At 48.9% G+C, this 27,959-nt stretch overlaps 1 protein-coding gene across 3 annotated transcripts; it reads left to right on the top strand.

The window, feature by feature from the left end:
• Window positions 1-39: 39 nt before the first annotated feature.
• On the top strand, window positions 40-27,959 carry LOC146660031 (CREB-regulated transcription coactivator 2). 3 transcript variants are annotated; one of them, XM_085424044.1, is made up of 16 exons: window positions 41-280; window positions 8,676-8,777; window positions 10,076-10,186; window positions 11,201-11,262; window positions 12,368-12,436; window positions 13,463-13,569; window positions 13,864-13,890; window positions 14,227-14,306; window positions 14,611-14,660; window positions 17,971-18,236; window positions 20,882-21,357; window positions 21,449-21,667; window positions 21,748-21,936; window positions 24,746-24,817; window positions 25,198-25,399; window positions 25,481-27,959. In XM_085424044.1, exons 1-16 carry the CDS (start codon window positions 113-115, stop codon window positions 25,669-25,671), a joined length of 2,391 nt encoding a protein of 796 aa, XP_085280170.1. In that variant the 5' UTR covers window positions 41-112; the 3' UTR covers window positions 25,672-27,959. The 3 variants fall into 3 exon arrangements, with proteins under 3 accessions (XP_085280171.1, XP_085280170.1, XP_085280169.1); XM_085424043.1 differs by having other exon boundaries at window positions 21,745-21,936; XM_085424045.1 differs by lacking the exon at window positions 12,368-12,436 and having other exon boundaries at window positions 40-280; window positions 21,745-21,936.

Genomic DNA, 27,959 nt, shown 5'->3' with positions numbered 1-27,959 from the left:
AGACTCGCTGCTGGTTTTGGTGCTCAGAAAAAGCGGGGGAGTGATTCCTCTTCACCCCGCCCCTCTCTGAAATCGTTCCACTACGTCAGCTCGTCCCGTCCGCTCGGTGAAGATGTCTGCGACGGGCTCAGGCGGCTGTGGACCCGGGCCCGCCTCGGGCGCCGGCTCCGGGGCGTCCAACCCGCGAAAGTTCAGCGAGAAGATAGCACTGCACACCCAGCGGCAGGCCGAGGAGACGGCCGCCTTCCAGGAGGTCATGATGGACATCACTTCGACCAGGGTGAGTGAGAGGCGGCGGCAGGAGGAGAGCTGCCGGAGGAAGCGAGGCCTTGTCCGGGCTCGTCGGGCTCCGGATAAGCGCTGTGCGGTGTCTCTGCGCGGCGCTTTGCTGAGATTTGGCGCTGTTTTAGCGGCAATCACCTCGTGGGGACGCAGTGTGTGGGTTTTGTTGGGTGTTTGTCTCTCCGGGACGCACTGCTCTTCATTTCCGATACATCGTTAGCGCTCGAAGCTAACGCGGCTAACTTGTCTTGTTTACTATGTTACGTGAACGTCGCTGTCAGCCTCGCAGTGCCCCGCAGAACTCCGGCCAAAAACCGGATATTTTAACGCGACGTCACCTCACGTCACACACACATATCCAACACCTTCGACTTAATTAATTCGGGGTGTTTATTTTGTCCCTTTGGCAACTTCGGCGTTAATGTCAGCCATTGACAGGCTTTGCTTTCATGTAGATGAAGCTCCCATTACTCGTGTTTTGTGCCTCCTAAGGAAAATAGTGTGATTTTATTTTTGATTTGTTTCTTTGACTTGTGGAACAAATATGTGCGTTTTACAGATCTGACGTGGTGATTTTATCTTTGTCCACCCTGCCCGGGAAAGATTACCTTAAATCGTGCATACTTTACACGGACTCTGGCCTGGCGGCGCCGTTTTAATGTCAGGGTGGGCGATTGGTTCGGATGTGTTAACGTCACCTTGTCATTGGTGATGTGTGGGTGTCACTGTGATCTGAAACACGCCCTCAGGTGTGAAGCAGGTGAGAGGGTCGGAGTGTGGAGGCAGGTGGTCTCTGCTGGTGTGTTTACTGTCGTGGGAAAATGTGGGAGTCTGGCTGTCAGTTTATTTTTGATGGTTTGAGGTCATTTCTGAAAATTTTTTACAAGTTTAAAGGTGTGTGTTTCTGAAGCTGGTGTTTTTGTTCTGTGAGTCCAGCCCGTGATGCTGCCGTGGGGTTTGGAGTTTTTAGGTGCGTTTGTGTAATTTTATTAGAACACACAGAAATGGTACTGAAATAATCACACAGTGGTAAAAGTTCATCCTTCAATACTTATTTTGGGTCAAAGTCAGCAAACCTTTATTTTGAAATAAATGCTTCAAAGTAAACCTTTATTCATTTTAGTTTCACATCAGATGTGACAGTGATTCTGCACATAGACCACAAAATTAAAGGTAGTTCAGGAGATGCCTGAAGGTGGCTGCTGAGTGGTGGGACTTGCGTATGGACCACGGTAGGCCACAGCTTCTCCCGGACTCAAACCAAAGAGCCGTGGGCCCGACGGCTGAACAGAAACACGAATGCTTCAGGCTGACATCCAGTCACGTCTTTCATAAACGTGTTTATTTCATACACGAGTGAATGAGAAAAGCTCACTGTTTATGAACGTGGTGGGCTGTGGAGGCATCTTTATACTCTTATTCTGAACGTTCAGCTGCTCTGTTCTTCCTGTCTGGAAGCTGTGAGTTGCTCTGGACGCTGCTGCAGGTCAGACAGTCTTCTTCCCCTCTCTGTTGAATTGCAGCTCCTGCTGATGGTCCTGGTTTGGTTCTGGAGGGTCACTCGGACCAGAACCTGCAGCAGATGCTGCACAGAGCAGGTCCAGGACCAGCAGCTGCAGCTTCTTATCATTATGAGGTGCTGTTTAGTTTCCTTGTGGGGTCGAGTTGGTCCTGAGAAAGGCCCTGGTTCTGTGCTGGTTCTGTGTAGCTCAGATGGATTTAGTCAGGCATGTGGATCCGGACTGATTGTTTAGGTCTTGTGTAAAGATTTTGTCCTCCAGGGTTTGTGAAAGCGTGATAAAACAGAAAATATCCTGAGGTTTGATGGTCTGACCCTCTGGTTTCATGATCCGCATCATTATTGGCTTGACCTCACTGACAGGTGACTGGTGTCAGAGCTGCTCAGTCACACGTCGGGTAGAAAGCTGCAGGTCTGTAGCAGATCCAGGAGTTTAACCCGAGGACATGATCGAGCTCTCTCTGAACTCATACAGTCATGTGAAGGAGGAGGATCTCACTGGACCCTCTGCAGTGTGAGACAAACGGAGTCCACCCCATGATTCAGCAGCTCGTTGATCCTCCCTCAGCAGTGACAGTTCCTGTGTGACTTTATCAGCCTGTCAGATCTCTGAGGAGGAGTTTGACTCCACTCTTCTTCACAGCGTTGCTGAAGTTTGCTCCATTCGTTTATGCACAGCTCTCTGAGCTCTGCACTCTGGACCGCTGCAGCAGCTCCGTCTGCGCTCGCTTCAGCGTCCTGCCGATTGGTCCGAGCTTCAGCTGCGGGACACATGGCCTCACTCTGACTCTGGAATACTCTGATGTACGGGGAGTTCACGGTCCACTCGGATCGTCATCCCTCCTCCACGGCGCTCACAGCGAGCAGTTTGCTGCTGTGCACTTTACTCTCGTCTGTTGCTGAAGTCTGCTGCGGCTTTACAAACCTCAGCTGGCTGTCGTGACCTTTAACCTTCTAAATGAGGCCTGTGGAGTCTGAGATCTGTGGGTTTTTCAGGATGAATGTGTTGGGATGTTCACTCCTGGGAAGATTGTGGCATCCTGTTAGCACACCTGAGTGCTGCAACACTTCTGCTTTTACACAGGTGCTCACACCTGCTGCTGAGTCAATCAGTGGGCAGCAGCTAGTTGCTCCTCTTGAGCTCCTCTGTAAGGATGGACGGGTTTCAGTGAGACTGGTGCTGTGAATCGTTTTTCTGCCTGTGACATGAATGAATGCAGAATAATCCAACCCTGAACATAGAGCTGGGCGATAGAACGATAACGATATGTATCGCGATATAACTTTTACTCGATAGAGAAATTAAGCTATCGCGATAGACCTCGCCGCTCTTGTCCTCTTTAAAAAAAAAAAAAAAAAAAAAAGGTCAGCCAATCCAAATTAAGCAGCGCAGAGCCGAACCAATCACAGCCGCAGCGTCACGTCGCGTGACTTGTTACGTACAGCACAAGTGCCAAGCTGCACGTGTTTGTTTGGGAAGCAGCCAGCGGGTAATGGAGGAAATGAGTGTGCCGACTAGAAAAATCAACCGAGCGTGACTGAAGAGAAAACAGATGATGGTTCCAACGCCGGAGAGATTGTCGAACGGAAGAGCCATAGAAGCTCCGTAGTGTGAAGGTATTTCGGCTATTTCAAGTCTGACAAAAAACAGAGTAGCGTGCACTGTAAATGTGCCGAAAGCAAGTCTGGAAATACAATAAACTGGTGCATGCGTCACACTGTGCGCCACGTTATTGTTTCGGTGAAATGAATTTCTACAATACTGTTAATTCTACTCTCTGCAGTGTTTAAATGCTTACATATACACACAGTTACTGTCCCTCCACACATACGACTCGGTTCTGCTTCTATGCCCCAGCTTTGTTTACTTTTTCCCACCGAGGCTTCTAGACTTCTGATTGGCCAACATTTTGGCACGGTTAGGAATCTAGCGCCACCTGCTGCTTTGGCATGTTCATAGCAGCGTTTTCCTTCATTTCTGCCTTTATGTGTGGACGGGATTATTTTTTAAAACAGAAACGGAAAATCTCCGTTTTCAAAAATACCCGTGTACGTGTGGACGTAGCCTCAGTCTCTGACTGGAAGCGCTAATTCATCATTCGGCTTTTGTCAGACTAAAGTAACTGTTAAAACTGTTTGAAAAGCTCAGCTATACAACAAGGAGAGATCGAGAATTTCCTTTTAGTTCTCAGTTTATTTGATATTGACAAAAGTTAGTCAGTTTTGTCTGTTCTTCTGTAAAACAAACTAAGATTTATTTTTAGAATTAATATTTTGTTTCTAAGTGGAATTGACAGTTTAGTCTGTTTCGTTTGTTCTATTTTGAAACTTAAACGCTTTAGCGGCTGCCTTTTGTGTAGTTTGCAATATTTGCCTTTATTTATCTGAAAAAGTCTCATGTTCCTTAAGTACATCTACCCTGTTGAACTTATTATGGGAAATAAATATTTAAAAACAAGCTGCTGATTATTTCACATTTTACTTGTGAGCAACGGCACATTTAAATCTTACAAATATAGTTATTTGGCTTATATCGTGATAGATATCGTTATCGCCTGAAATGAAAAGAACATATCGTGATATGAAAAAATCTCATATCGCCCAGCTCTACCTGAACATGAATAGTGTTTGGTGCTCGCTCTCTGCGGGTCAGCGGTGCTGGTGTTGGTTGTTTAGAGGTGGGTAAACCTGCCGTCTGACATGCTGTGCCTCCTGTTTCACTTCACTGCTTTTCTTTCTGAACGAGGCCAGGTAAGAACACCTTTCGTGCAGGGCCAATACCTTCCTGTGTCTGCAGGCCACAACACGTAGCGTGGTTTTTCTTCTTTAGATTGCAGCTCGTCGGCAGTTTGACGTTCTTGCGAGAGGAAACGAGGCTGAGCTTATCTGATCTGAGAGCAGGTGATGGACATTCAGGTTTCCCCCCTTAGACCTGAGTTTGTAGCTCTGAGCGTGTTTCAGGTGTTTAATGAACTGAAGCCACAGCACGGAGATGTTCCCGAAGACGTCTCCGGTTTGGCGAGTTCGCTGCTTTCAGGGCTTCAGAGGGCGACGCCTCCAAAGGACAGCAGGCTACATAGACGTTCCCAGCAGCCTCTGAAGAGGAACGGCCCCTCTGCTTTTTGATCGCCGTCCATATGACTCTGTTTCTGCAAAGTCTTCCATATCTGAAGTAGGAAAAATGGCCAAACTCAGGGCTTGTTGAAAATCAGCCATTTGAAGCTGTAACCAAACGACTCCCAAAGAATTCAGCGATGAGTCAGTTTGTAAGGAAACGTGTACGGGTCACTGACTCAGGGCTGCGAGGAGGTGATCGCATGTGCAGTAAATCACCGTCACGCTCTCACAGGAAGGATGTCGGCTTTCAAGCGTTAAAATTAGAGCAGGATGTACTCTTCAAATGAATGTAGATCTGTGGCAGTGCAGATGAAGAAGTAAGGATAAACCCCCCACCCCCACCCCCGTGGGTTTTTCAGATCATAAACCTTATCAGCAGTCTGAGTGGGACGTCCTCGCACTGCAGGTGGAGCGTCACGTGGACACAGGACGGCGTTGTCGGCATAGAGGAGGATTCTTACAAAATAAAACGGGTCCATGTTGGAGTTAGCTCAGGCGTCCACAAACACATGGATGGAATATTTCTGAGCTAACGGTTTGCTGTGATTACACTGCCTCATTAGCGACGGGGAGCCATCTTTAATTATAACATTAGCGGTTTTCCAAATTTTGGGTTCAGAATTACAGGAAATCGGCTTTAGTTCGTTAAAAAGTTGCATTTCTGAACATGAAACTCTCATCCTGTGACAGCATGACGAGAAAATAGTCGCACGAACAGGGGCTTTTGTTTGGGTGTTGCTAAAGGTCGTTTTTGTGGGCGTGGCCTCCTGACGTTTTGTCCTGACTGAGAGGCAGACAGACGAGCTCACGCTGGTCACGCCGTCTCTGCGCTGATGTATACCGCAGCGTGTACGGCGCCTGCAGCCTGAAGCGATGGACACGGGTTGTGATCCTCATCAGCCTCGGCAGAGACGACGTCTCGGGCAGCGAGGAGATCCTTCACAGCCTGAGGAGACACTGTGGGTGGAGCTAGAGCTGGGCGATGTCTTTGTGAGGGAGGTCATCTCATTATGGAGGGAAAGCTTTTCAGTCCAGTTTGTGTTCTTCCAGCTGAGCTCTGTGCTCGGCACAGGAAGTCTGAGTTTATTTTCAGAGGCCTGCCTCTTCTCACGATGGAGATGATGGCAGCGGCGGGCAGAGTCCTAAGGCGGGAACAGATGTATGGTTCGTGGCTGATGTCTCTGAATTCCCCAAACTTCACGGACAAAAAAGGAAATTGTTTGTTGTGATGAGTAAGTTTAGAAGTGGGGAACAGATGACAGCCTCGTGGCGTCACAGCAGGCGCTGATGGCGCCGTGCGAGCGCTCCGAGCTGCTGGTGGTTTCTGTGCAGGTCTTTGGAATGACATCATCAGCTTCCTCTGCAGAGGCCTCCTCCTCCTCGACGTTGTGCCGCTCGCGGTCCTGGCTCTGGTCTGTGGGACCCTCCAGAGCCCAACCGCGACCCGCTACACTCAGCAGACAGGAAAGGGCCGGGCTAGAAACTTTCAAAATAAAACCTGAGGCCATCATATTAGGCATAAGCTTTTTAGCACAAGTTGGATCTTTCATGTGGATAATGGAGCGTTTGAGCCGCTGTTCTGACTTCATTTGACTTTACTGTGCAGAGCAGCTTATATACAGATGAGGTCGAATAAAAGGTGGCAGCAGTTATGTCTACAGATGTTTATATCGCTGTACAGATGTGTTGATCAGTACATCTGCACATTGTCCGTAGTATTCTGGGATGCAGACGCGTGTACCTGTTTCTTTGTTCTGACCCCCGTGTTGGCGAGCGTGACCATAAACTGCAGCCTGATGCGTGGATGTAATGGCCGCTCGTTTGCGCCGCTCGGCCTGAATTAAACGGCGTTTGTGGACGAAGTTGAGCGTGGTTATGTTACGTGTCATGGAGGAGGAGCTGATGTTAAAGAGGAGGAGGTGCTGTGTCTGCCTCCTCCTCCTCCTCACCGTTTCCAGGAACGCTTCAGGAATACGTGGACGTGACGTGAACCCGACACAACCTGAAACCGTCAGAGCAGAACTCTGCGCCGTCTCCTCACATCTTAAGCTGCTCTTCAGTTAAACTGGCGCCGTCACTTCACTTCAGATAAGGAAATACCTCGGTGTTCACATCAACGAGGACCTCACTTGGAGCACACATACGGAATTCCTTATTAGTAAAGGCAGACAGCGCCTCTATCACCTGAGGCGTCTAAAGAGGTTTAAGATCTCCAAGAATATACAGAGGAGATTCTACACTGGTGTCATTGAGAGCATTTTGTGCAACAACATCACGGTGTGGTACGGGAACTGCACAGTACAGCAACAGAAAGCCCTGCAGAGGGTTGTGCGCACAGCTGAACGCACTATGGGAACATCTCTACCAGCACTGCAGGACATCTACGCTGAAAGGTGCAGATCCCGGGCCATCAGGATCATTAGGGACTCCAGCCATCCCGCCCACAAACTGTTCAGGCCACTGAGGTCAGGGAAACGCCTCTGTAGCCTGAAAACAAGAACAGAAAGGTTCAGGAGGAGTTTCTACCCACAAACAGTGAGACTCCTCAACCAAAAACGCAAACCGGATAATATGCTGGACAATCTCACACATAGTACATAATTCGCACTTTACTTTCTTCTTTCCTGAACCTTATCTTATCTTATCATATTATATACATTTGTACTTATGTAAATATGTATATTTTTATAGTTTTTCCTGTCTCTTAGTTTAGGTAAAAGTTTTTCTAGTATGTTTCTCACAGTCGGGGGGAGTATTTTTTAGCCAGGAAAAACATTTCACTGTATGTTGTACTAGCTATAACTACATGTGACAAACAAATAAATAAAGAAAGAAAGTAAAGAAGAAACGGCGTCTGCGCTCCGCTGCTTTAACCTGACGTCCAGCTTGGTCCCCGGTTCCTGGAGCCGGGGCGAACCTGAGAGCTCAGACGTTAACGCGGCGCGGCTTCGTCGTTGGTTTGATGCATTTGAGCCGCGCAGATGGCGAATGACTTAAATCTGTTCCTCTGACGGACAGATCCGTCCCTCGGGTTTGTTTAAAGCGAAGATTAAACAGGAAGTTGCCGCTGCGCTCCTCTTTGGTGATCATCCAATCAGAGCTGGACCTGGAGCCTGAAGGGGCGTGGTCAGAAGGTTGAACGAGTTCCGTATGGCAGAGGATTGAGCCTGAGCATGCTCTGGCTCCGCCCCCTTGCTTCTCATTTATGCACTGGTATTTGCAGGTCTACAAAGATTGTTCTCTTCATAATTCTGCTTCAGAGACTTGGGTGTAAGGTAACCACGGCGCCCTCAGTGGGGCCACCATCTTTGTATTTGGATGCTTTTATGACGTAAACAGTGATGTCATCAATAATCCCAAATCTGTGGCGGAGACCGGTGCGAGGAAGCGGCGTTTTTCTGTGCAGGCTGAGCGACTTGTGCGGAGGTGAAGGCGGAGTCAGGCGGAGGTGAACGTGGTGTAGACGATGAGAAGAAAGCAGGGCTTTTTTTCACTCTTATCTGTAACACCATCAGCGCTGCTCTTCTTCCCACATCCACCCCTCCGCCTGCTGCCCTCGCGTCACCACAGCACCAAAGCATTAAACGCAACCTTTGACGACATCACTGAAGTGAGCAGGTAACCAGGTGAAGTGATCACCTGGTTACCTGCTCAGGTAACGAGTCTGTATGGGGAAGCACGGTCGGTGAGTTGCGGCTCGCCGAGGTTGTGGTCGTCTCATGTATTTGATCTGAGTGACGGTGTTTTTTTTTCACAGCTCCAGGCCCAGAAGCTCCGCCTTGCCAGGAATCAGGGGCCGTACTATGGCGGCTCATTACCAAACGTGAACCAGATCGGCAGGACCCCTCAGGACTTCCAGGTAATCGACTGCTACTGCACTTTCACCCTGATGTCACTTCCTGTTTCTTTTCTTATGTCGTAGGTGCAGGACAGCGAGCGTCAGAGTATCGCTCGATCTCTGCTGACGTGATAAAGACGCCTGTTTTGTGTAAACGTTACTGCCTACGTTTGAGTATTGGAGTAATAAGGTGGAAATAAAGGTGGGCTGAGGATGGAGCCCTGTGGGGCTCCTGCAGAACATTTAAGGCGGTCTGATGCTTTCGGTGGTTTGCGTGCGGCAGATGTGATCAAAGCCACAGACGGTCTCTGTCGTCGCCTCTCATCCGCTTAGTTTCTCTTTTGGTTTGAATCTTTGGTCCTGATCGTATCTCTTTACTCTCCTCGTGTATATTTTTAATGCTTTTTTGTCCTTCCTGAAAAAAGAAATGTGAGGAAACGGCGCTCTGCCTTCAGTGTCAGTGTTTACTGATTCTTTTGTGACGAGGAAGACGATTGGCTCAGTGTTTTCTCTCCTTTATTCTGGAGTCAATCAGGCACCGGGTCTCTGCTGTGAGCTCCAATCAGATGTGGGCAGCAGGAGTTAGAAAGCCGAGCCCGCTCATCATCTCTGACTCATCAGTGTTTCCATCACACTCGGTCTGTAATGGCGCTGTTCGTGGCTCCTCCTACTCTGCTGCAGTGGAGCTGAGCGTGGACAGAACGTCTCTCAGGTGTTTGAGTTTCCTCCTGTGGGTCTGATGCAGATGGCTGATCCCACATTAAAGGATCTGTCTGCATCAGAGCGACCCAAACACACACAGGTAGCCTGCAGAAGCTCCACCCCCTGATCCAACGGGGTCTCTGTTGTGTGGCTTGTTAACGCCCTCCTGCAGCTGCTGATCCTCTGATCTAGGAAGGTCTCGTCTGCTCGGGGCTCTCCAGTTCTCCCCTGGGGTCGTGCGGGGAACTCTGGGACCGCGGTTGCCCCGGGACACGAGCTTCACTTTACAAACAGCCGTTGGTCCCTACAGGCTGACCTCACCGCCTCATCTTTGTTCAGTTTATTTGAATTATACTCGAAGATCAGACAAAAATGCTGTTTCAATAACCACAACATGTGTCAGTGAACGAATTCTCTGAGTAAATATCTGAGATTACAAATACTGAGCAGAGTAATCCTGACCAGGTCACATTATTATGGGCTTTTATTTTGAAGTGTGTGAGGCTTCCTGTTTCCTCAGTATTTACAGGTGTGGAAATGATGCTGACTCTGTCCTCTCCTCTCATTCCTCCCCTCTCTGTCTCCCCCCCCCCCCCCCCCCCCCCCCCCCTCCTCAGGGCTCCTTCCCGTCCACTCTGGAGTCCAGTCGGGCGACGCGGCATCACGGGCTGGTGGAGCGAGTGCAGCGGGACCGCCGCTTCGTCTCGCCGGTCCGACCATATCGCAAAGTATCCTTCAGTTTACGCGAGGCTCCCTGTCTTATTCCAGATTGTTCCTGTGCTCCCGACTTCCTGTCTGTCTGTTTACTTCCTGTAAAGACTGTGAAACCTCTCAGCTGCACTTTGATTGCTGGGAACTATTTTCAGCAGCGGATGACCAAAAATCTGCAGCAGCAGCTCCAGGATGGAGTGTGGAATAAATCAGTGTGTGTGTGTTCGTGGTGACGGAGGATGGCGTGTCAGCTGACAGTGAGCGTTTAGAGATTTTGGCGTGGCGGTAAAATCCAGCGGTGGTGCACTCCTTCTCCTCTGTGGTCGCAGTGATGCGTCATGAAGCCAGTGTTTCAGCTTTTAGGATAACAGAAGGAGACAGGAAGTGCAGGAAAGGCGTCGGGCGGCGAGCTCACAGATGTCGATGCTTTATTGGACGGGTCGTTTTTGTCGCGCTCTTTCTCAGTCGTCCTCTGCGTCGATGGGGCGAGGGGGCGGGGCTGATGCTGAGAGCCACTGCGAGGAACTTTTATCTAAGAAACTCCGAGTGATCACGTTGAGTTTGTGTCACAGCAGCAGTGAAAAAGCTGCTCAGAAAAACAAGTCGTGCAGGCACGCTCGTCTCCACACTTGAAGCTCCTCCCATCTGACAGAAGTGCGACCTTTGACCTTGGTTTGAGTAAGAAGTTGTGGTGAAGCTCTGAGTTCTTCAGACTGCACTGAGCGTTCCCTGTGAGGGCGAGAGTTCAGAGTTCATCCTCTTCCGCTCGCGTCCTGCAGAAACCCCGATGATGAATCAGAAATAAGTTAACAATAAGTTTAAAGAAAAAAACGACATCGGGCTGTCGGGGTTAACGTGTTCTAACAGGGCGGGGTCATTCAAACCCGATGAGCTGATTTAGCCCCCGAGAAGCGACACAGGTGAGTTTCTACAGGTCAGCGTGGTGTCGGCGCCATCTGAAGCTCGTTTAGCTCCTCCTGATACTGAAACTGATGAAGCTCTGTGCTTTCCTTAACCTGCTGCTTCCTCAGATGGACAGCTCCCCGTACAGCCCCGCCTACCTGTCGCCGCCACCCGACCCCAGCTGGAGAAGGTGCTGTCTGTTAACCCCGCCCCCTGCTCTCCCCGCTGTGTGTGTGTCTGTCGGCAGGTCTGTTTCTTTGGTTTCGCTCCTGCTTGCTGTTCCCTCCTGAAGCCTCAGCGTCGCTGCAGTAAAACCTCGACGCTCCTCTGAGATCAGAAACCGGAGGAGATGAAGCTCCGCCTCAGGCTGTGAAGGAGACACTCTGCTGCAGTCTGACCCGTGAATAACATCTGTACACAGATGTTCTGTGATTGTGACGGGCGTTTAACCCGTGCTCCCGCAGCGCTCGAGGAAGACTCGCCTCCCCGCTGCAGTGACTGCGAGGTGACTTTGAGGCTTCAGAGGGTCCCGTGGTCCTCGCGTTGACCGAGAGGAGCCGATTCCAGCCTGTGTTCCTCCTGCTCTTCTTCTTCTTCTGGAATCTTTGGCTCTTTCTTCTTGGCTTCTTCCGCTGCTTCCTGCCTTCTTTCTGCGTTTCCTTCAGAGGGAGGCCGGCTTCCGAACTCCAGGTGTCCTATGAAGCTCCGCCCCCGCAGGTTTCTGCCACTGACTGGTTTCAGGTCTGCCTGCGCTCGCTCCACCTCCTTTGTAGGAGCACGGTGGCGTGGTCAGGTTGGGGGTCTGAGCACAAACTACGGTGGCGATAACGCACTCAGAAAAAAACCACAACAAAGCAGGAAGGGGGCGGGGCGGTTAAATGTCACAATGTGCAGAAACATCAGCTCAGATCGCGTCCAGCAAGCCTCCAGCTGAGCTGACCCCTCCCCGCCGCAGGCGGAGCGTTACGAGGACTGAAGGAGCCGCGGGACCTGAAATCCTCCACGCGAACGCCCCCACAGGGAGTGAAAACCACGACACATGAAAAGTGGGAGAAGCTCGACCTTCATCCTGCCGTCACAAACAAATGAACAGAATTCAACCGCTCGGGTTTGTTTGGCAGCTCAGGGCCACCGTACAGCAGGACCCGGCAGCTTGAGGCCGCGGAGCCTCCCTCTCTGCTTGGCTTGTTTGTCTCTGAGCCTCCTCCCTCTGCTCCTCTTCGTCACCCTTTGACTTTTCGTCGCTGCTTCCTGCTCGTCAGACCAAAATAACTTTGTTTTTGTCGATCATAAAGGAATTGGTCTGGAAACTTCCCCGGAGATAAAAGCCAGTTGTTTCGTCTCCCCACCACTGCACTCAACAGGTGAACCCTCCTCGTCCTCCTCTTCCTCCTCCTACCTTCACTTCCTCCTCTTCTTCCTTCCTGCAGCTGTAACCTTCAGAGTGGACTTTTAGAAGAATTAGATCTTTTCGATGCTTCAGACTTTGAAGCTTTCTTCCTTCCTTCATCGCTCGGCCCGAGCTGCTGCTCGTGAAAACCTCTGACCTCGGGTGCAGCAGCTGCTGTCACAGGTCAGAGGTCATGTTGTGCAGCTGTTTGCAGTCAGAGCGAGCCTCCTGCGGGGAGCCAGAAGTGCCAAAATCACATTAAACACTCCAATATTTCCTCTTATTGCCTGTTAGACGTTTTTACTTCCTGTGAGTGTCGGTTAAACATCAGGCCCAAGTAAATGGATCAGAATGACTCCGCCTTCATTTACATACAGTAGCACAAATGCAGGAAGACGAGAGATCACATGACCTTCACCCCCGTGGAAACATCTGGAACTCGATCTGCAGATGATCCTGAAGGTCAGGTGTTTACTCCAAGGCAGCAAATCAGAGTGAAAGGTCAAAGGTCGATGAGTGAGCAGTAAAACACAGAAAACTGACGGCGTCGGAGTTTAGCTGCTCGTCCAGGACGAATATTAAAACCTGAAAGAAAACATCCAAACGTCGGGTCGCGAGGAGAGTCGCGATACATGCTAATGATTATTAGTTAATGATTAATCAGCACTGTGCAGGAGAAAAGACCAAAGTAATCATTGTTGTTATTACTATGTTTTTACACTCTGACATGACTAACAGCTGAGCATCAGTGAAAACATAAACAGATAAAACAAAAGTAAATGTCTGCGTTTTATTTTTTTCATGTTTTGTTGGTTTTTAAAGACAAATTCATTTATTTTTGAGTCGCTTCTTTTCATTTTGGCATTTTTGTCTCTCCGTAGTTCGAAAGAGCGTTTCTTTGGCGTCTCATCTCTTTGTTTCACCCTCGCTAACCTTCACCTCCTCCAAGCCTTTGCTCCTCTCCCCCTTTAACTCTCTGTCGGTGTCTCTCGCCCTTCAGGACGAACTCCGACTCAGCGCTCCACACCAGTGTGATGAACCCGCCCTCCGGAGACCCGTTCAGCACTGGCGGACCCACGCTCGCCCTCCAGAACGCCAGAATCGGCGGTGAGTGAAACCGAACCGAACAGACGCCAGCACAGGTGTGTGTTATCAGAGACTTGGAAGACGGTCCGTGTTCAGGGCGCGAAGCTTCAAACATGTTGGAAAGTTAAAGTGAAACTGTTCAGCAGGATTATCCTTTTTTAATAATTACAGGAAAACATTTAAATCCAGCTTTGATTGTAACGGCGACGACCTGAGCGGACACGTTTCAGTGATTCAGTATGTTTGTAATCACCACTGTGTGTGTGTGTGTGTGTGTGTGTGTGTGTGTGTGTGTGTGTGTGTGTGATGCTGCAGGTCAGAGCGACGGAGAGGGCAGAAGAAGTGAGTAACGCACATTTATCCTACGTCCAAAGGTCAAACTTCCTCTCACTGATGAATGACTGTGGATGTCAATAGAACAGGAATATTGTTTGTTGTCGGGCAGATGAGCATCTTTACAAAAGTAAAGACCAATAAGAGACTGTACAGGGCAAACATGAGAAGGATGCAACATAGTTACAAAGGAGAGTGCAGCTAGCAGGATAATCTTGTGCTGTATGTTTGTACAACAATGACAAATGCATGAAGGACGCCAGCTTTTCCCTCCTTGAGCTTTTCACATTAAAGCGTCACAGCCCTCCTCTCCATGTGTGAGTCACGGTGTTTTATGTCCCTCAGTGTTTCCATATCCTGTCCCTCCCATCGAGGAGAACGTGTTGGACGAGGGGAAGCTGATGAAACCCTGGGACACCAAGAAGGTAAAACCCACAGAAACACCATCTGCCTGTTTCACCCTTACATTAAATATTCACATTTATATTCATTTCTCCCTCCAATCTCCATAAATGTCCTGAGAGTATGCGAAGGACATTTCTCACTAGTTTATGGAAGTTAAATGAGTCAAAATCTCATTATCATCCTGACACAGCTGCTGCAGGGTCCGTTTTAGAAACATGTTGACATTTTAAGTTTTGTGTTTTTAGCTTGTTCTAAAGTTTACTGAGTGATTTTGTGTTTGATGCTTCTGAGTCATTTCTGTTATTCTGGATTTTTCTTTCCCAGCTGCCGTTGTTGTCATCCCGGCCGAAGTCCTGCGAAGTTCCCGGCATCAAGTAAGTCCCAAAAAGCTTCTCTTAATTCAATTCAATTCAATTTTATTTATATGGCGCCAAATCACAACAAAAGTCGCCTCAAGGTGCTTTATAGATACAGAGAAAAACCCAACAATCATATGACCCCCTATGAGCAGCACTTTGGCGACAGTGGGAAGGAAAAACTCCCTTTTAACAGGAAGAAACCTCCAGCAGAACCAGGCTCAGGGAGGGGCGGGGCCATCTGCTGTGATTGGTTGGGGTGAGAGAAGGAAGACAGGATAAAGACACGCTGTGGAAGAGAGACAGAGATTAATAACAGATATGATTCAATGCAGAGAGGTCTGTTAATACATAGTGAGTGAGAGAGGTGACTGGAAAGGAAAAACTCAGTGCATCATGGGAATCCCCGGCAGCCTACGTCTATTGCAGCATAACTAAGGGAGGATCCAGGGTCACCTGGTCCAGCCCTAACTATATGCTTTAGCAAAAAGGAAAGTTTGAAGCCTAATCTTGAAAGTAGAGATAGTGTCTGTCTCCTGAATCCAAACTGGAAGCTGGTTCCACAGAAGAGGGGCCTGAAAACTGAAGGCTCTGCCTCCCATTCTACTTTTAAATACTCTAGGAACAACAAGTAGGCCTGCAGAGCGAGAGCGAAGTGCTCTGATAGGGTGATATGGTACTACAAGGTCATTAAGATAAGATGGGGCCTGATTATTTAAGACCTTGTATGTGAGGAGCAGGATTTTGAATTCTGGATTTAACAAGAAGCCAAAACAGGAGAAATCTGCTCTCTCTTTCTAGTCGCTGTCAGGACTCTTGCTGCAGCATTTTGGATTAGCTGAAGGCTTTTCAGGGAGTTTTTAGGACTTCCTGATAATAATGAATTACAGTCGTCCAGCCTGGAAGTAATAAATGCATAATGTATGTAAACAGAATTGGTCCTAGCACTGAACCCTGTGGAACTCCATAATTAACCTCAGTGTGTGAAGAGGACTCTCCATTTACATGCACAAACTGGAGTCTATTAGATAGATATGATACAAACCACTGCAGTGCAGTACCTGTAATACCTACAGCATGTTCTAATCGCTCTAATAGGATATTATGGTCGACAGTATCGAACGCTGCACTGAGGTCTAGCAGGACAAGCACAGAGATGAGTCCACTGTCAGAGGCCATAAGAAGATCATTTGTAACCTTCACTAAAGCTGTTTCTGTGCTGTGATGAGCTCTGAAACCTGACTGAAACTCTTCAAATAAACCATTCCTCTGCAGATGATCTGTTAGCTGTTTGACAACTACTCTTTCAAGGATGTTTGATATAAAGGAAGGTTGGAGATTGGCCTATAATTAGCTAAGACTGCTGGGTCTAGAGATGCTTTTTGAGTAAAGGTTTAACTACAGCCAGCTTGAAGGCCTGTGGTACATAGCTGATTATTAGAGATAGGTTGATCATATTTAAGATCGAAGAATTAATTAATGGCAGGACTTCTTTGAGCAGTTTTGTAGGAATGGGGTCTAAAAGACACGTTGATGGTTTGGAGGAAGTAATTATTGAAGTTAACTCAGAAAGATCAATTAGAGAAAAAGAGTCTAACTTAACATCAATGGTACTAAGAGTAGCTGTAGATAATATTACATCTGTGGGATGATTATTGGTAATTTTTTCTCTAATGATAAAAATTTTATTTGTGAAGAAGTTCATGAACGTTAAAGGGATTGTTGGCTCAACAGAGCTCTGACTGTTTGTCAGCCTGGCTACAGAGCTGAAGAGAAACCTGTGGTTGTTCTTATTTTCTTCAATCAGTGATGAATAGTAAGATGTTCTGGCTTTGTGGAGGGCTTTCTTATAAAGCAGCAAACTATTTCTCCAGGCTAAATGATGATCCTCTAAATTTGTGACACGCCATTTCCTCTCCAGCTTACGAGTCATCTGCTTTAGGCTACGTGTTTGAGAATTATACCACGGAGTCAGGTACTTCTGATTTGAGACCTTAGTTTTCACAGGAGCTACAGTATCCAGAGTCGTACGTAGTGAGGAGCTGAAATTATTAACAAGATGATCGACCTCTGTTGGGGTAGCGTTCAGATAGCTGCTCTGCTCTATGTTGGTACAGGGCATTGAAGATGATAACAGTGGGTGGATTATATTCTTAAACTTAGTTACAGCGCTTTCAGAAAGACATCTACTGTGATAAAGTCTACTCTTCACCGCTGTGTAATCAATTATTGTAAAAGTAAATGTTATCAGGAAATGATCAGACAGGAGAGGGTTTTCAGGAAACACTGTTAAATGTTCAGTTTCTATGCCATATGTTAAAACAAGATCTAGAGTGTGATTAAAGTGGTGGGTGGGTTCTTTTACATTTGAGAGAAACCAATTGAGTCTAATAAAAGATTAAATGCCATGTTGAGGCTGTCATTTTTAGCATCTACATGGATGTTAAAATCACCCACAATAATTATTTTATCTGAGCTCAGAACTAAATCAGATATAAAGTCTGAGAAATCAGACAGAAACTCTGTGTAAGGCCCAGGTGGACGATAGATGATAACAAGTAAAACTGGTTTCTGAGTTTCACAGCTGGGGTGGACGAGGCGAAGCATCAGGCTTTCAAATGAATTAAAAGTCTGTCTGGGTCTTTGGTTGATTAACTCATTCACTGCCATTGACGTCTATAGCCGTCAATTGCAGTGAATGAGTCAATGGGTTTAACTCATTCACTGCCAATGGCTGGCAGTGAATGAGTTAATAGGCTGGTGTGAAAATTTGCTGCCACACCTCCCCCTCGGCCTGCGCTTCGAGGTTTCTGGTAGTTAGAATGACTCGGGGGTGTTGATTCATTTAAACTAACATAATCATCCTGCTGCAACCAGGTTTCTGTAAGGCAGAGTAAATCGATTTGTTGATCAATTATTAAGTCATGTACTAACAGAGACTTGGAGGAGAGAGACCTGATATTTAATAATCCACATTTCACTGTTTTACTCTTTGGTTCAGATGTGGATACTTTATTGTTCTTTCTTTGTAATTGTTTATGTTTAAGTTGTTTGTTGCTGGTTTTTAGTTTGTTTTTTGTCTGTGTGGGAGCTGACACAGTCTCTATGGAGATGGGTTTTTTGGGTGGGGGGGGGTAGCAAAAACCCATCTCCATAGCCGTTCTCTGTTAGTCTGTCGCTCCTGTTAGCCACACTCTGTCAATCTGAGTGATGCTTTAGCCTGATTTGTTAAGAATGGCCTGGTTTAACCGTTACCTGGAGACAGGTAAAGCTTCAGGAACTTGAGCTGTGATGTGAATCTCTCTGACCTTGTTCTGTTTCCTGTCAGTATCTTCACTTCCCCGGAGCAGCCGTCCACGCCGGCTCATGGTGTTCCCTCGGCGCTGAACACTGGCGGCTCGCTGCCTGACCTCTCCAGCCTCCACTTCCCCTCGCCACTGCCCACGCCACTGGACCAGGACGAACCGGGTTTCCCAGGGTCGTCCTCTTTGAGTGGTGGCAGCAGCACGGGAAACCTGGCCTCCACCCTCACCCAGCTGGGGATCAACGCCGCCAACGCGCAAGGAGGAAACGGCAGCTTCCACCACCCACCAGGTAAGTGAAGCTGTGACCTGTGAGTTTGTGCGTGGCTACAGGTGTTTAATGACTTTTTGTAACCGCACACGTTTTGCGATGTGTTGAACTGCAGTCTGTCGTGTTAGCAGTGAAATGATTGACAGGTGTGAAATCTGTGCAGGTGAGAGCAGAAAAGGGCTGCAGCTATCGATTATTTTAGTAATCGAGTAATCTATTGACTATTCCATCGATTAATTAAGTAATCGGATAAGAAATACTTTTGTCTTATTAATGGGCAATAATAACAGGTCTGTCAGAACAAAGGTTGGTTTTAAAAACGGCAATGTTTTACTGCACACAACATAAACTAAACCCCCGATTGTATTCACGCTATATTAGGATTACATTTTTCAAACAGTTTTTGTGCTGCTGAGAACAACGTTATGATGCTGCAGATGTTTATTAATATAAATAATAACTCAGCGTCCAGCCTGACGACCCTCAGGTCAGCGCCTCGTGTACGTTTGTATTGATTTGTGAAAAAAAGCTTTTAAATAAACAACATTTAACATTGTTTCACTTTCAATGTGAAAAATGTTACAAAAGCCTTGATAGGGTCTCGTACACCCCACGCCCTCCTTTAGACACACCCCTGTTCGCTTCCACGTGTAATAGGACGGCCGCAGTCGGCCAATATCAGACTAAGTTATCAGGAACTTCTGCTGAACAGCTGCTGTTTCCTCAAGATCTGAGTCTCCATTTGTTTCTCGAGAGGCTGTTTGGGACAGCGGTGACTCGGCGGGACCACACACGGTACAGGAAGTGAGTCCGTGGTCCCGTGTTTCAGAGTAATGTCTGCGACGGCAAGTCGGACAGGTCGTGCTGTTAGCTGCTGAAACGTGCGAAGGTCCGGGAGAATCAGGAAGACTGAAGCTGCCGTAGGAGGATGAGAGTTTAGGGTGGAGAACCAGAGGGTGTAGTCGCCGCAGCAGAGGCCACTCTTCCTGGAGCCCCCCAGGGGTGTGTTCTGAGCCCCCTGCTGTACTCTTTGTACACATATGACTGTGTGGCCACTACCAGCTCCACCACCATCATCAAGTTTGCTGACGACACCGTCGTGGTGGGCCTGATCTCTGATAACAACGAGACGGCCTACCTGAAGGAGATTAGGAATCTGGAGAACTGGTGCCAGAGGAACAACCTCCTTCTAAACGTCAGTAAGACAAAGGAGCTGATAGTGGACTTCAGCACTAAGCAGGAGAGGAACTACCAGACCCCCGTCATCAACGAGTGCCCAGTGGAGAGAGTGGACAGCTTCAAATACCTCGGAGTTCACATCACGCAGGACCTGTCATGGTCCTGTCACATCAACACCGTGGTGAAAAAGGCCCGACAGCGTCTCTACCACCTCAGACGCTTGAGAGACTTCCAACTGCCCTCCAAGGTGCTCAGGAACTTTTACTCGTGCACCATAGAGAGCATCCTGGCGGGAAACATCTTAACCTGGTTCGGGAACAGCACCATGCAGGACAGACGAGCTCTACAGAGGGTTGTGCGGTCAGCTGAGCGCACCATCCGCTCCGAGCTCCCTGACCTGCACTCAATCTACAGCAGGCGGTGCTGGACCAAGGCCAGGAAGATGGTGAAGGACCTCAGCCATCCCAACAACAGACTGTTCTCTCTGCTGAGGTCAGGAAAGCGATTCCGCTCCCTGAAGACCAACACAGAGAGACTGAGGAGGAGCTTCTTCCCGCAGGCGATACGGTCTCTCAATCACACCACCACACAGTACTGACCCACACATATGGTTCTTACACACACACTGGACTTTCTGGACATTGTTTTTGCACAACACTGGTCACTATATTCTTCATTTCCGGTTAATACTTGTACAGCTGCTGTTATTGTGTATATATTTATTTATATTTAGATTTCTTCATACATTCTTATATAGTTCTATATTGTGTATTGTGTATTTTGTTGTACAGTTATTTTATTTTCAACTTTAATTTATATATTTATCTTTATCTTATTCTTCCCAGTTAAATTTACCCTTCATTCTAATTTGTGTTGTACAGTTATTTCCTTTTTAACCTTAATTTATATTTTATTCCTTCCTAGTTAAATTTACCCTTTTTAATTTTTCATATTTATTTCCTATCTTATTCATAGCCTTTTCCTTTTTTGTTTTCTTTAGGTCACGAGCAGTTGTCCAAGCATTTCACTACATATCGTACTGTGTATGACTGTGTACGTGACAAATAAAAAAAATTTGAATTTGAATTTGCTGCGGCGTTTCTGACAGCGAGCGGCTCTTCTTTTGAGCTCTACTGTCAGAGTCGGCAGAGGAAGTCCGTGGGCGAGCGCTAAATTTAACCCGAGAGGAGGATTTTTGTTGAGGGAGGAAGCGGCGTCGGAAAATGTTGAGTCGTCTGTGAGGCAACCTCAGGCAGGAAGTGGCTGAGAGCTCGACCTCAGGTTACCGTCTGCATCGTTGTCCCGTGCTCTGACAGGCTGCGGACCAGGTGGACGAGGGAACGCGTGTTTATTGTAAATGAGGTCAGACAGGAACTGCAGGTAATGTTTACACCTGCTGCGACCTCCTGGGACGGAGCTGGTAGATGGCGAGGTGCGATCAGCTGAGTGCTCGGTGTTAACGTTGTTGTTGTTCTTGTGTCTTTCAGGACTCCTGGCATCGTTACAGAGCACGCTCGGTAACCCCTCCCTGCAGTCATCACTAAGCAACCCCAACATCCAGTCATCACTCAGCAGCCACTCCTTCTCAAACTCCCTTAGCTCCGCCTCCCTGCACTCATCGCTCAGCAACCCCTCGCTGCAGTCGTCCCTGAGCTCCTCGCCGTCGCTGCCATCCTCCCTCAGCAGCCAATCGCTGCACTCGTCTCTCAGTAACTCCTCCCTCCAGTCTGCGTCCAGCGGTAACCCTGGTTACAGCAGCGGCGTGGGCGGCTCTGGCTCCTGCTCCTCCTCCTACTCGCCACTGATGAGTGGGCAGGGCCAGCCACCGCCGCAGCTCAGCACGTCGCCGCGCCGCCGCGTCCAGCTGTCCCCGCTCATCCTGCCGCTGGGCGGCGACTCACGGCGGCATCACTCCAAACAATTCTCCCCGACTATCTCACCCACCCTGTCCTCCATCACACAGGTAAGCGATCACCTGTTCAAAATCAATACAAACAGGAAGTGATGCAGTTTAACAGAGTTTCCCGGGGTTAACGTCCCGCTTCCCTCTGCAGGGCGTCCCGTTGGACACCAGCAGGCTTCCTGTGGATCAGCGGCTGCCTCCGTACCCGCTCAGCCAGTCCCACCAGCACCAGCCCGGCGCGCAGCAAACGACGCTGCCTCAGCACCACCACCAGCCGCCGCTCCGCCTCCAGCAGCCACGGCCCAGCAGCCAGCAGCAGCTCCACCTGCAGAACATGCGGAACCAGCACCTGCAGCAGCACTTCGGAGCGGTACGTCCCCAAATTCAGTCCTGATTCTAAAGTTCCCCTCCGTTAGCTCTGGCGCTCACCACCGTGTTTCCTCGCAGCAGCAGAGGCTGATGGGACCGCAGATGAGCGCAGCGCCCCCTGTGAAGAGCGAGGGCGTGCCGGAGCAGTGCGTCCAGACCTCCTCCTCGTCCTCACTCTGCCACGCCAAACAGGAAGCGGAGCAGCAGAGAGCCGGCCTCCATCAGCACCAGCAGCACGCCGGCCACAGCCTCCCCGCCGACATCTACAACGTGAGTGACCTCTGCCGCCAACGCTCAAGTTAAACACATACACTCGCCTTAAAGTAGGCGGAGCCGGCCGCTGTCCCTGCAGCATAATGCTTCGTAATGCTTCGTTCTGCTGACGCTCAGGTCGCGGCGCCCATGCACGAGCAGTTCTGATTGTTTGAGACGTGGATTTCGGAGTTGTTGTGGTTTTGCTGCGTGTTTGTGGCGGATGCTGGCGTGTCCCACGTGATGATGTCGTCGTTGTTCACGTGGCAGATAAACTCCTGAGACTCGTCTGTGTCAGGGTCAGAGGTGAGGTCCTCCCACCTGGATCAGCTGGTTACTCTTCAGCAGTGACTTCATCAAAGACGTGTTACCGTGAACACTTTCAGAGCACGCAGACGTGTTTCCATCTTGACATTTTTTTGCAGCAGTTTGTGACCTCACGAGGTCAACTGCACTTCCTGGTTCTGAGGAGCAGTTAGAGGCCACGCCCATCATCACGCCCATGACACTCTACTTGGGGAGACCTGTGGAGCGGGCTCTCAGCCGGGAGGACGACGCTCCGTCTGTATTTCGACGGCAACGGCTGTTAAACAAGCACCAAAATTTCATCTGTGCGCAGGTCATAGGGGGAGGAGTCACCTCCACCTGGTTTGAGGTAACGCCAAGGGGTGTGAAGGAGACCATTCCTCGCTCAGTGTGTTGCTGTTCCGGCCTCCAGGATGTGAAACATGCCGGAGGCGCCTGGCTGTGACTCCTGGGATGTGACTGCAGCACGAGTGTGGTTACTATAAAGCAAATAAGCCAATCAGGAGCGGCGCTCTGAGTGCGTATCTCGTAGTTTAGCGTCAGCGAAGGATTTCTGCTCTGAAAGTTTGTCTTCTGAGTAGGGGTGGGCGATATAAACGATATACAATAGAAACGATATAAATTTGGCCAACGATAGAGATTTTGACTATACCGCTCTACCACGATAGCGCATGTTGATGATGTCATCAAGCTGCGCCTGTTTTGGTCGAAAGCATCATGGGCAGTGTAGTCCGTGCTGCAGGGAGAATGGACTGCCGTACCCGTGATGTGTCTGTGAGCGAGGGAGGGAGAGAAAGGAAAAGTACGAGCTGTCACCGAGCAGAAACGGGAGCTGGAAGCATGTAAATATAATAATAACCACTGCAACCAAACAGAGAGCCTGACGAGCCCAGCTGTGAGTAAGCTGTTAAGACTCGACTGCACGCTGTGTTCCTGTTTTCCTCTGAAACAATAAAGTTCTGTTGCAGCAGCCTTTCAACGCCTCTCTCTGTCTCTCGCTAGCAAAGTGAAGCTAGTTTTCAGCTACGAGCCCGACACGAACCCGACGTATCAGCCAGAGGTCCCTTTACTATGGTTCGGAGCCGCGGACCTTCAGTAATAGTAATAAATCACATTCATGTAGTTGTAAACAGCATGATAATATATTAAGTAATCCAAAGTAATCAGAATACGTTACTCTCATTGAGTAATGTAACGGAATATGTTACAGAATACATTTTGGGGCATGTAATCTGTAATCTGTAGTGGAATACATGTTAAAAGTAACCTTCCCAACACTGCTCCTGACTGAAGTTTGGCCCGTGTACAGCATCCTGCTATGCGATTGCATTTGTCCCTGACCACCAGAATCCCTCACGTTAACTTTTATCGAGTGGAAAAAAAGTTGGCTTCATCCTCCAGCTTCACTGTGCTAATGTTATGCTAACATAGCTGTGTCGCTAGCAATCACGTAGCACATCATTATATAGCAGGTAGTCCAACTTCAGTAACCCTGCAAACGCCACTGCTGTTTAGTTTTCTGTCTTTATGTTGGAAGTGGTAGCAGAGCTGTACGTTTGAATTAGTTTCAAAAATCTCAGTCAGAACATGGTATGAAATGTTTAGGTGGAAACTAGCGAGCTAACTTCCTGCTAACTTCTAACTCCGTTAAATTTAATAAATTCTGTTTTCCACTAGGTGTGAATGTGCGAGTGAATGTGAATGGTTGTCTGTCCCTGTGTGTTAGCCCTGCGACAGACTGGCGACCTGTCCAGGGTGTACCCCGCCTTTCGCCCTATGACAGCTGGGATAGGCTCCAGCGCCCCCTGCGACCCTGAAAAGGATAAGCGGAAGCGAATGGATGTCTGGATGTTAAACTTAATTGTTACACCTGCTAAAGCAGCAACGCTGATGATTTAATTAAAGATGAAAGAATTTAGACCGTTTTTAACTCTGTGTTCGTTTGACTTTGGGACCTGAAGTAGACGGAGTTTTGGACCCAGATTACTCCGTGAAGCTCCTCCCTACGGCAGCCGTAATGCTCTGACATCCATCAAGCAGTGCTGCTTACCAAAGTTACACTAAAACATTATTTAACAGATTTCTGCAGCCAAAATCAGTTCGAGGTCAGTAAGCACAACCAGAATTCATACATAAGGAACACTCTCGATTTTTGAGAAAATTAAAGGATTTTAAGTCCTTATAGTGTGGAAAATACGTTATACAGAAGAAAAGAATATATCGTGATGTATATCGTTACCACACGTGCTTCAAATTATACCGCGATATGGATTTTAGGCCATATCGCCCAGCCCTACTGCTGAGAGATAGTGGCGTTCCCGGGACAGACGCCAGACACGGGCCGTCCTGGAGGAGGCAGAAGGCGTAAACATCAGCACGCTAGTGAGGACGCTGAGAGTCATGTGACCAACATGAGGCTGACACCAAACAGATTAGTTTAAGTGTGTGTCTGCGCGCGTGTTTTACATCCTCGGCTGAAACTGGATTTAATCACTTTGTCTTTCTGTTGTCTTTTTCCCAGGATGCTTTGCTCAGCTCTCTGCTGGACGACCCCTACCTGAGCCTGCAGCTCACCGGCAGATCTGAGCAGCAGGTAAAGGAGTGATGTCACATGTTTGAATAGAAGGAGCTGATTGGTTGTCAGTATAGCTGCAGGGTGTTTGTAAGAGGGGCTGAGATCGTCTGAGCATGTGCGGAGGAGGGAGGGTGGAGGATGAAGGTGGAGAAGAGAAGGAGGTGCAGAGGGTGGGTGGGACAGAAGGAGATGGAGGCAGATGATTGGCTGTGGAGCTCAGGTGGAGGGTAGAGTTTCATCTGTATTCTGTAGCGTGGTTGGTTAAAGAGGTTAAAGTTCATGCTTCTTCAGGTTTTGATGATTTTGAGGATGACCCTCCTGCGCCGTGACAGCCCATCTCAGTTCTGCGCGGCATCTCTATCGAGTCACGTGACCTCAGCTTTCTCTTCCCGTTGCAGTTCGCCACAGAGACCCAGGCCGACATGCTGTCCCTGAACCACAGCGGTCTGAGCTGCAGCGCAGACAAGAACCAGTTCCCCTCCAACAGCCAGGGGGCGCTAGACCTGCAGGACCTCAGTGACCAGCAGCTCCTCAACAATCAGAACCAGAACTTCAGCGGGAGCGACGGACGACATAACGTGCCCAACATCATCCTCACAGGTCAGCGAGACGCGAGCCAAGCGTCGTGTTTTCTGTTTGTTTCTCCTGCACGCCTCTAAACCCCTCCCCCTCCGTCTGCAGGCGACTCTCCGACGGGCCTGTCCAAAGAGATCGCCAGCGCGCTGTCCAACGTCCCCGGCTTTGAGATGGACTCCTTCTCGCTGGATGACCAGCTCCGGATGGACCCGCTGTCCCTGGACATGCTGGAGGGCAACCTGATGCTGGCCGACCCGGCCGTGGAGGACTCCTTCCGCTCGGACCGGCTCAAGTGACGCCGCCGACGCTCCGGGAACGGCGCCCGCACCTGGAGAGGACTCCACCCTTCCGTCGCTCCCCCACAGCCGGTCTGTCGAGCGAGCTTTGGAAGAATGCGCCTTCATCGATGAAGGAGCTGACATCTGTGTTGGGGGAGGGATAAACTGAAGGAGGCGGAGCCTCACTGTCAATGGCACTTAAACTGAAAACGCTCTCGCTTGCTTGAAGTCAGAAACCTGCTGCAGCTTTCTGACCACTCCCCGCCCACACCCGGCCGTCATGATGGCGTCACGCCACAGGAGCGGAGGCGTGAGAGCGGTGTGGAAGCCACTTTCTGCTCTGACAGCTACTTTAACAGGAACTTAGCCATGACCCCTGACCTTTGTCCTCTGACTTCTGTCCCCTGACCGTGCGTGCTGCTTCTGCTCGGGCTGCTCCGCTCTTTTATGCAGAACTCATTTTGACGTGTGAGCATGCTCCGACCCGCCCACCTTTACGTTGCCTCTGACTGGACACGAGCGTCGACCTACAGCAGCTGAGCATTGCCGAGTTTTATCCCGCCGAGGCTCGTCAGGAGAACACGCCCCTCAGCTGGAGAACTGCCGTGGCTGCACGGCGTCTGTACATGAAGAATGGACACACCCACCATGTCCCGCTTCGGCGCTGTGAGTCGACGCGTCCCGTGTCATCACACGATCTGCTTGCTCTTTGGCTTCTCTGTGTGAGTGTCAGCTGATCTGAAGGCGGAGCATCGACGGCGCCTTTGACCAGCTTACGTCTGTCTGTTACATCCACATTCCCGCCGCCTGCAGATGGTCAGCTGACCTTTGAACCCAAAGTGATGCTTTTCAAAGAGGAGTGCGAGCCTTCCTCCTCCTCGTGTTTTTATGAACTCAAGTATAAAGTTTTTATTTTTGTAAATAACTCAGATATAAAAATCATATTTAAGAAGAAAGCGTTTAGCTCGCCGCCACCTTTGTGAGATCAGCCCGCACGTCTGCCTGACCGCTTGAAGGTCGAAGCTCGATGCGCTCGCCCAGGATGGCGAGGTCCCAGCAGAGTCCCAGCCCCGCCTTAAAACAAATGTAAGAGCGCGTTATCAACACATGTGATTGTGATCAATCGGAGCCTGACAGGAAGCTGCACGACTACAAAATCTCTCTTTCTGTTTTAAACAGATTTTATTTTATTCTGAAAATGTTTGAATGAATTTAAATTTACGGAAGTTTCACGAGGAGCGAAAAACAAATATAAAAGTCGTACATTTACGAGGAAAATTATTTTTAAATGTTTCCTCGTTTGCTGCTTTAATCTGAAAATTCGACATCATAACCAAAATAAACACATAGATTATTAGAGCCGCGTTAATGAAAGCCGCCTGATGAGGTTTATTAGAAAAAAGAATTTATAATCCTGAAAGGATAAATGTTTTTTGTATTTAAAGATAAGATATTCCATCATGGCCCTGACCGGCTGCCGTAGGAACCACCCCGAACGATTAAAACGCAATCAAAATCCTTCCTGTTTCAGCCTGGAAGGTTTTGGGAAACCTTGAGTCCAAAGCAAGCGTGTTGGGGGAGGAGCTTCAGAGCAGCCTTGCTGGTTTCAGGAGGTCGGGAGGTGACGAAGGTGAGGAAGAGCAGTGGGACTGGAGGTTCAGGTGTATCTGCTGCCCCCTGCAGGTCGCTCACAAGATAAAGGTCACAGTCGAGGACGGGAAAAACGAAATGAAGCTGATCTCTGAGGACCTGCAGACAAGCTCCTCCCACCTCAGCCCGGCCATCACGAGCAGCAGCCGTTCCAGTCATTGATCGATTGACCTCGTCCTTCAGTCTCAGTGACCCGAGGCGAGAGGTCAGCTTTCGCTCCGTCGATCAATACCTGATCAGCTCATTGATCGCCACCTGATCTGACCAATATGTTCACACTGACAGGCTGCCGTAGAGCAGCCAATAAAAATGCACCGCACTTCGCGTCATCACAGGCGTCAGCCAATCAGGTCACGTCATGAAAATCCCAAGAAGTCAAAGTGCTGCACTCGGGTCTGGACGTGTGATCTTTGCACCTCCTCCCGGAGGAGGCGCGGCGGCGCCCTCGGGCCGCGGCGGCGCCTGTGTCAGGACCACCGCAGGTACAGAAAGATTAAAAAGCTCGAATATTTTCTGAGATTAAAGCCGTAATTTTATTAAAATGCTTTTTTCTACTTTTTGAATCTGAGAGAATATTACAAATATAATCGGACACGTTTCACAGGTTAAATCTTAAATATTTCTTCTTCTAGTTTTCATTTAACAATAATAAATGA

Source organism: Rhamphochromis longiceps, linkage group LG11, assembly GCF_057381845.1.
Source record: "Rhamphochromis longiceps isolate RC_006_pf linkage group LG11, R_longiceps_female_GT1.1, whole genome shotgun sequence".
NCBI classification, from domain to species: Eukaryota; Metazoa; Chordata; class Actinopteri; order Cichliformes; family Cichlidae; genus Rhamphochromis; species Rhamphochromis longiceps.
Note: the sequence above shows the minus strand (reverse complement) of the source record. Positions and strands in the feature narration are given on the sequence as shown.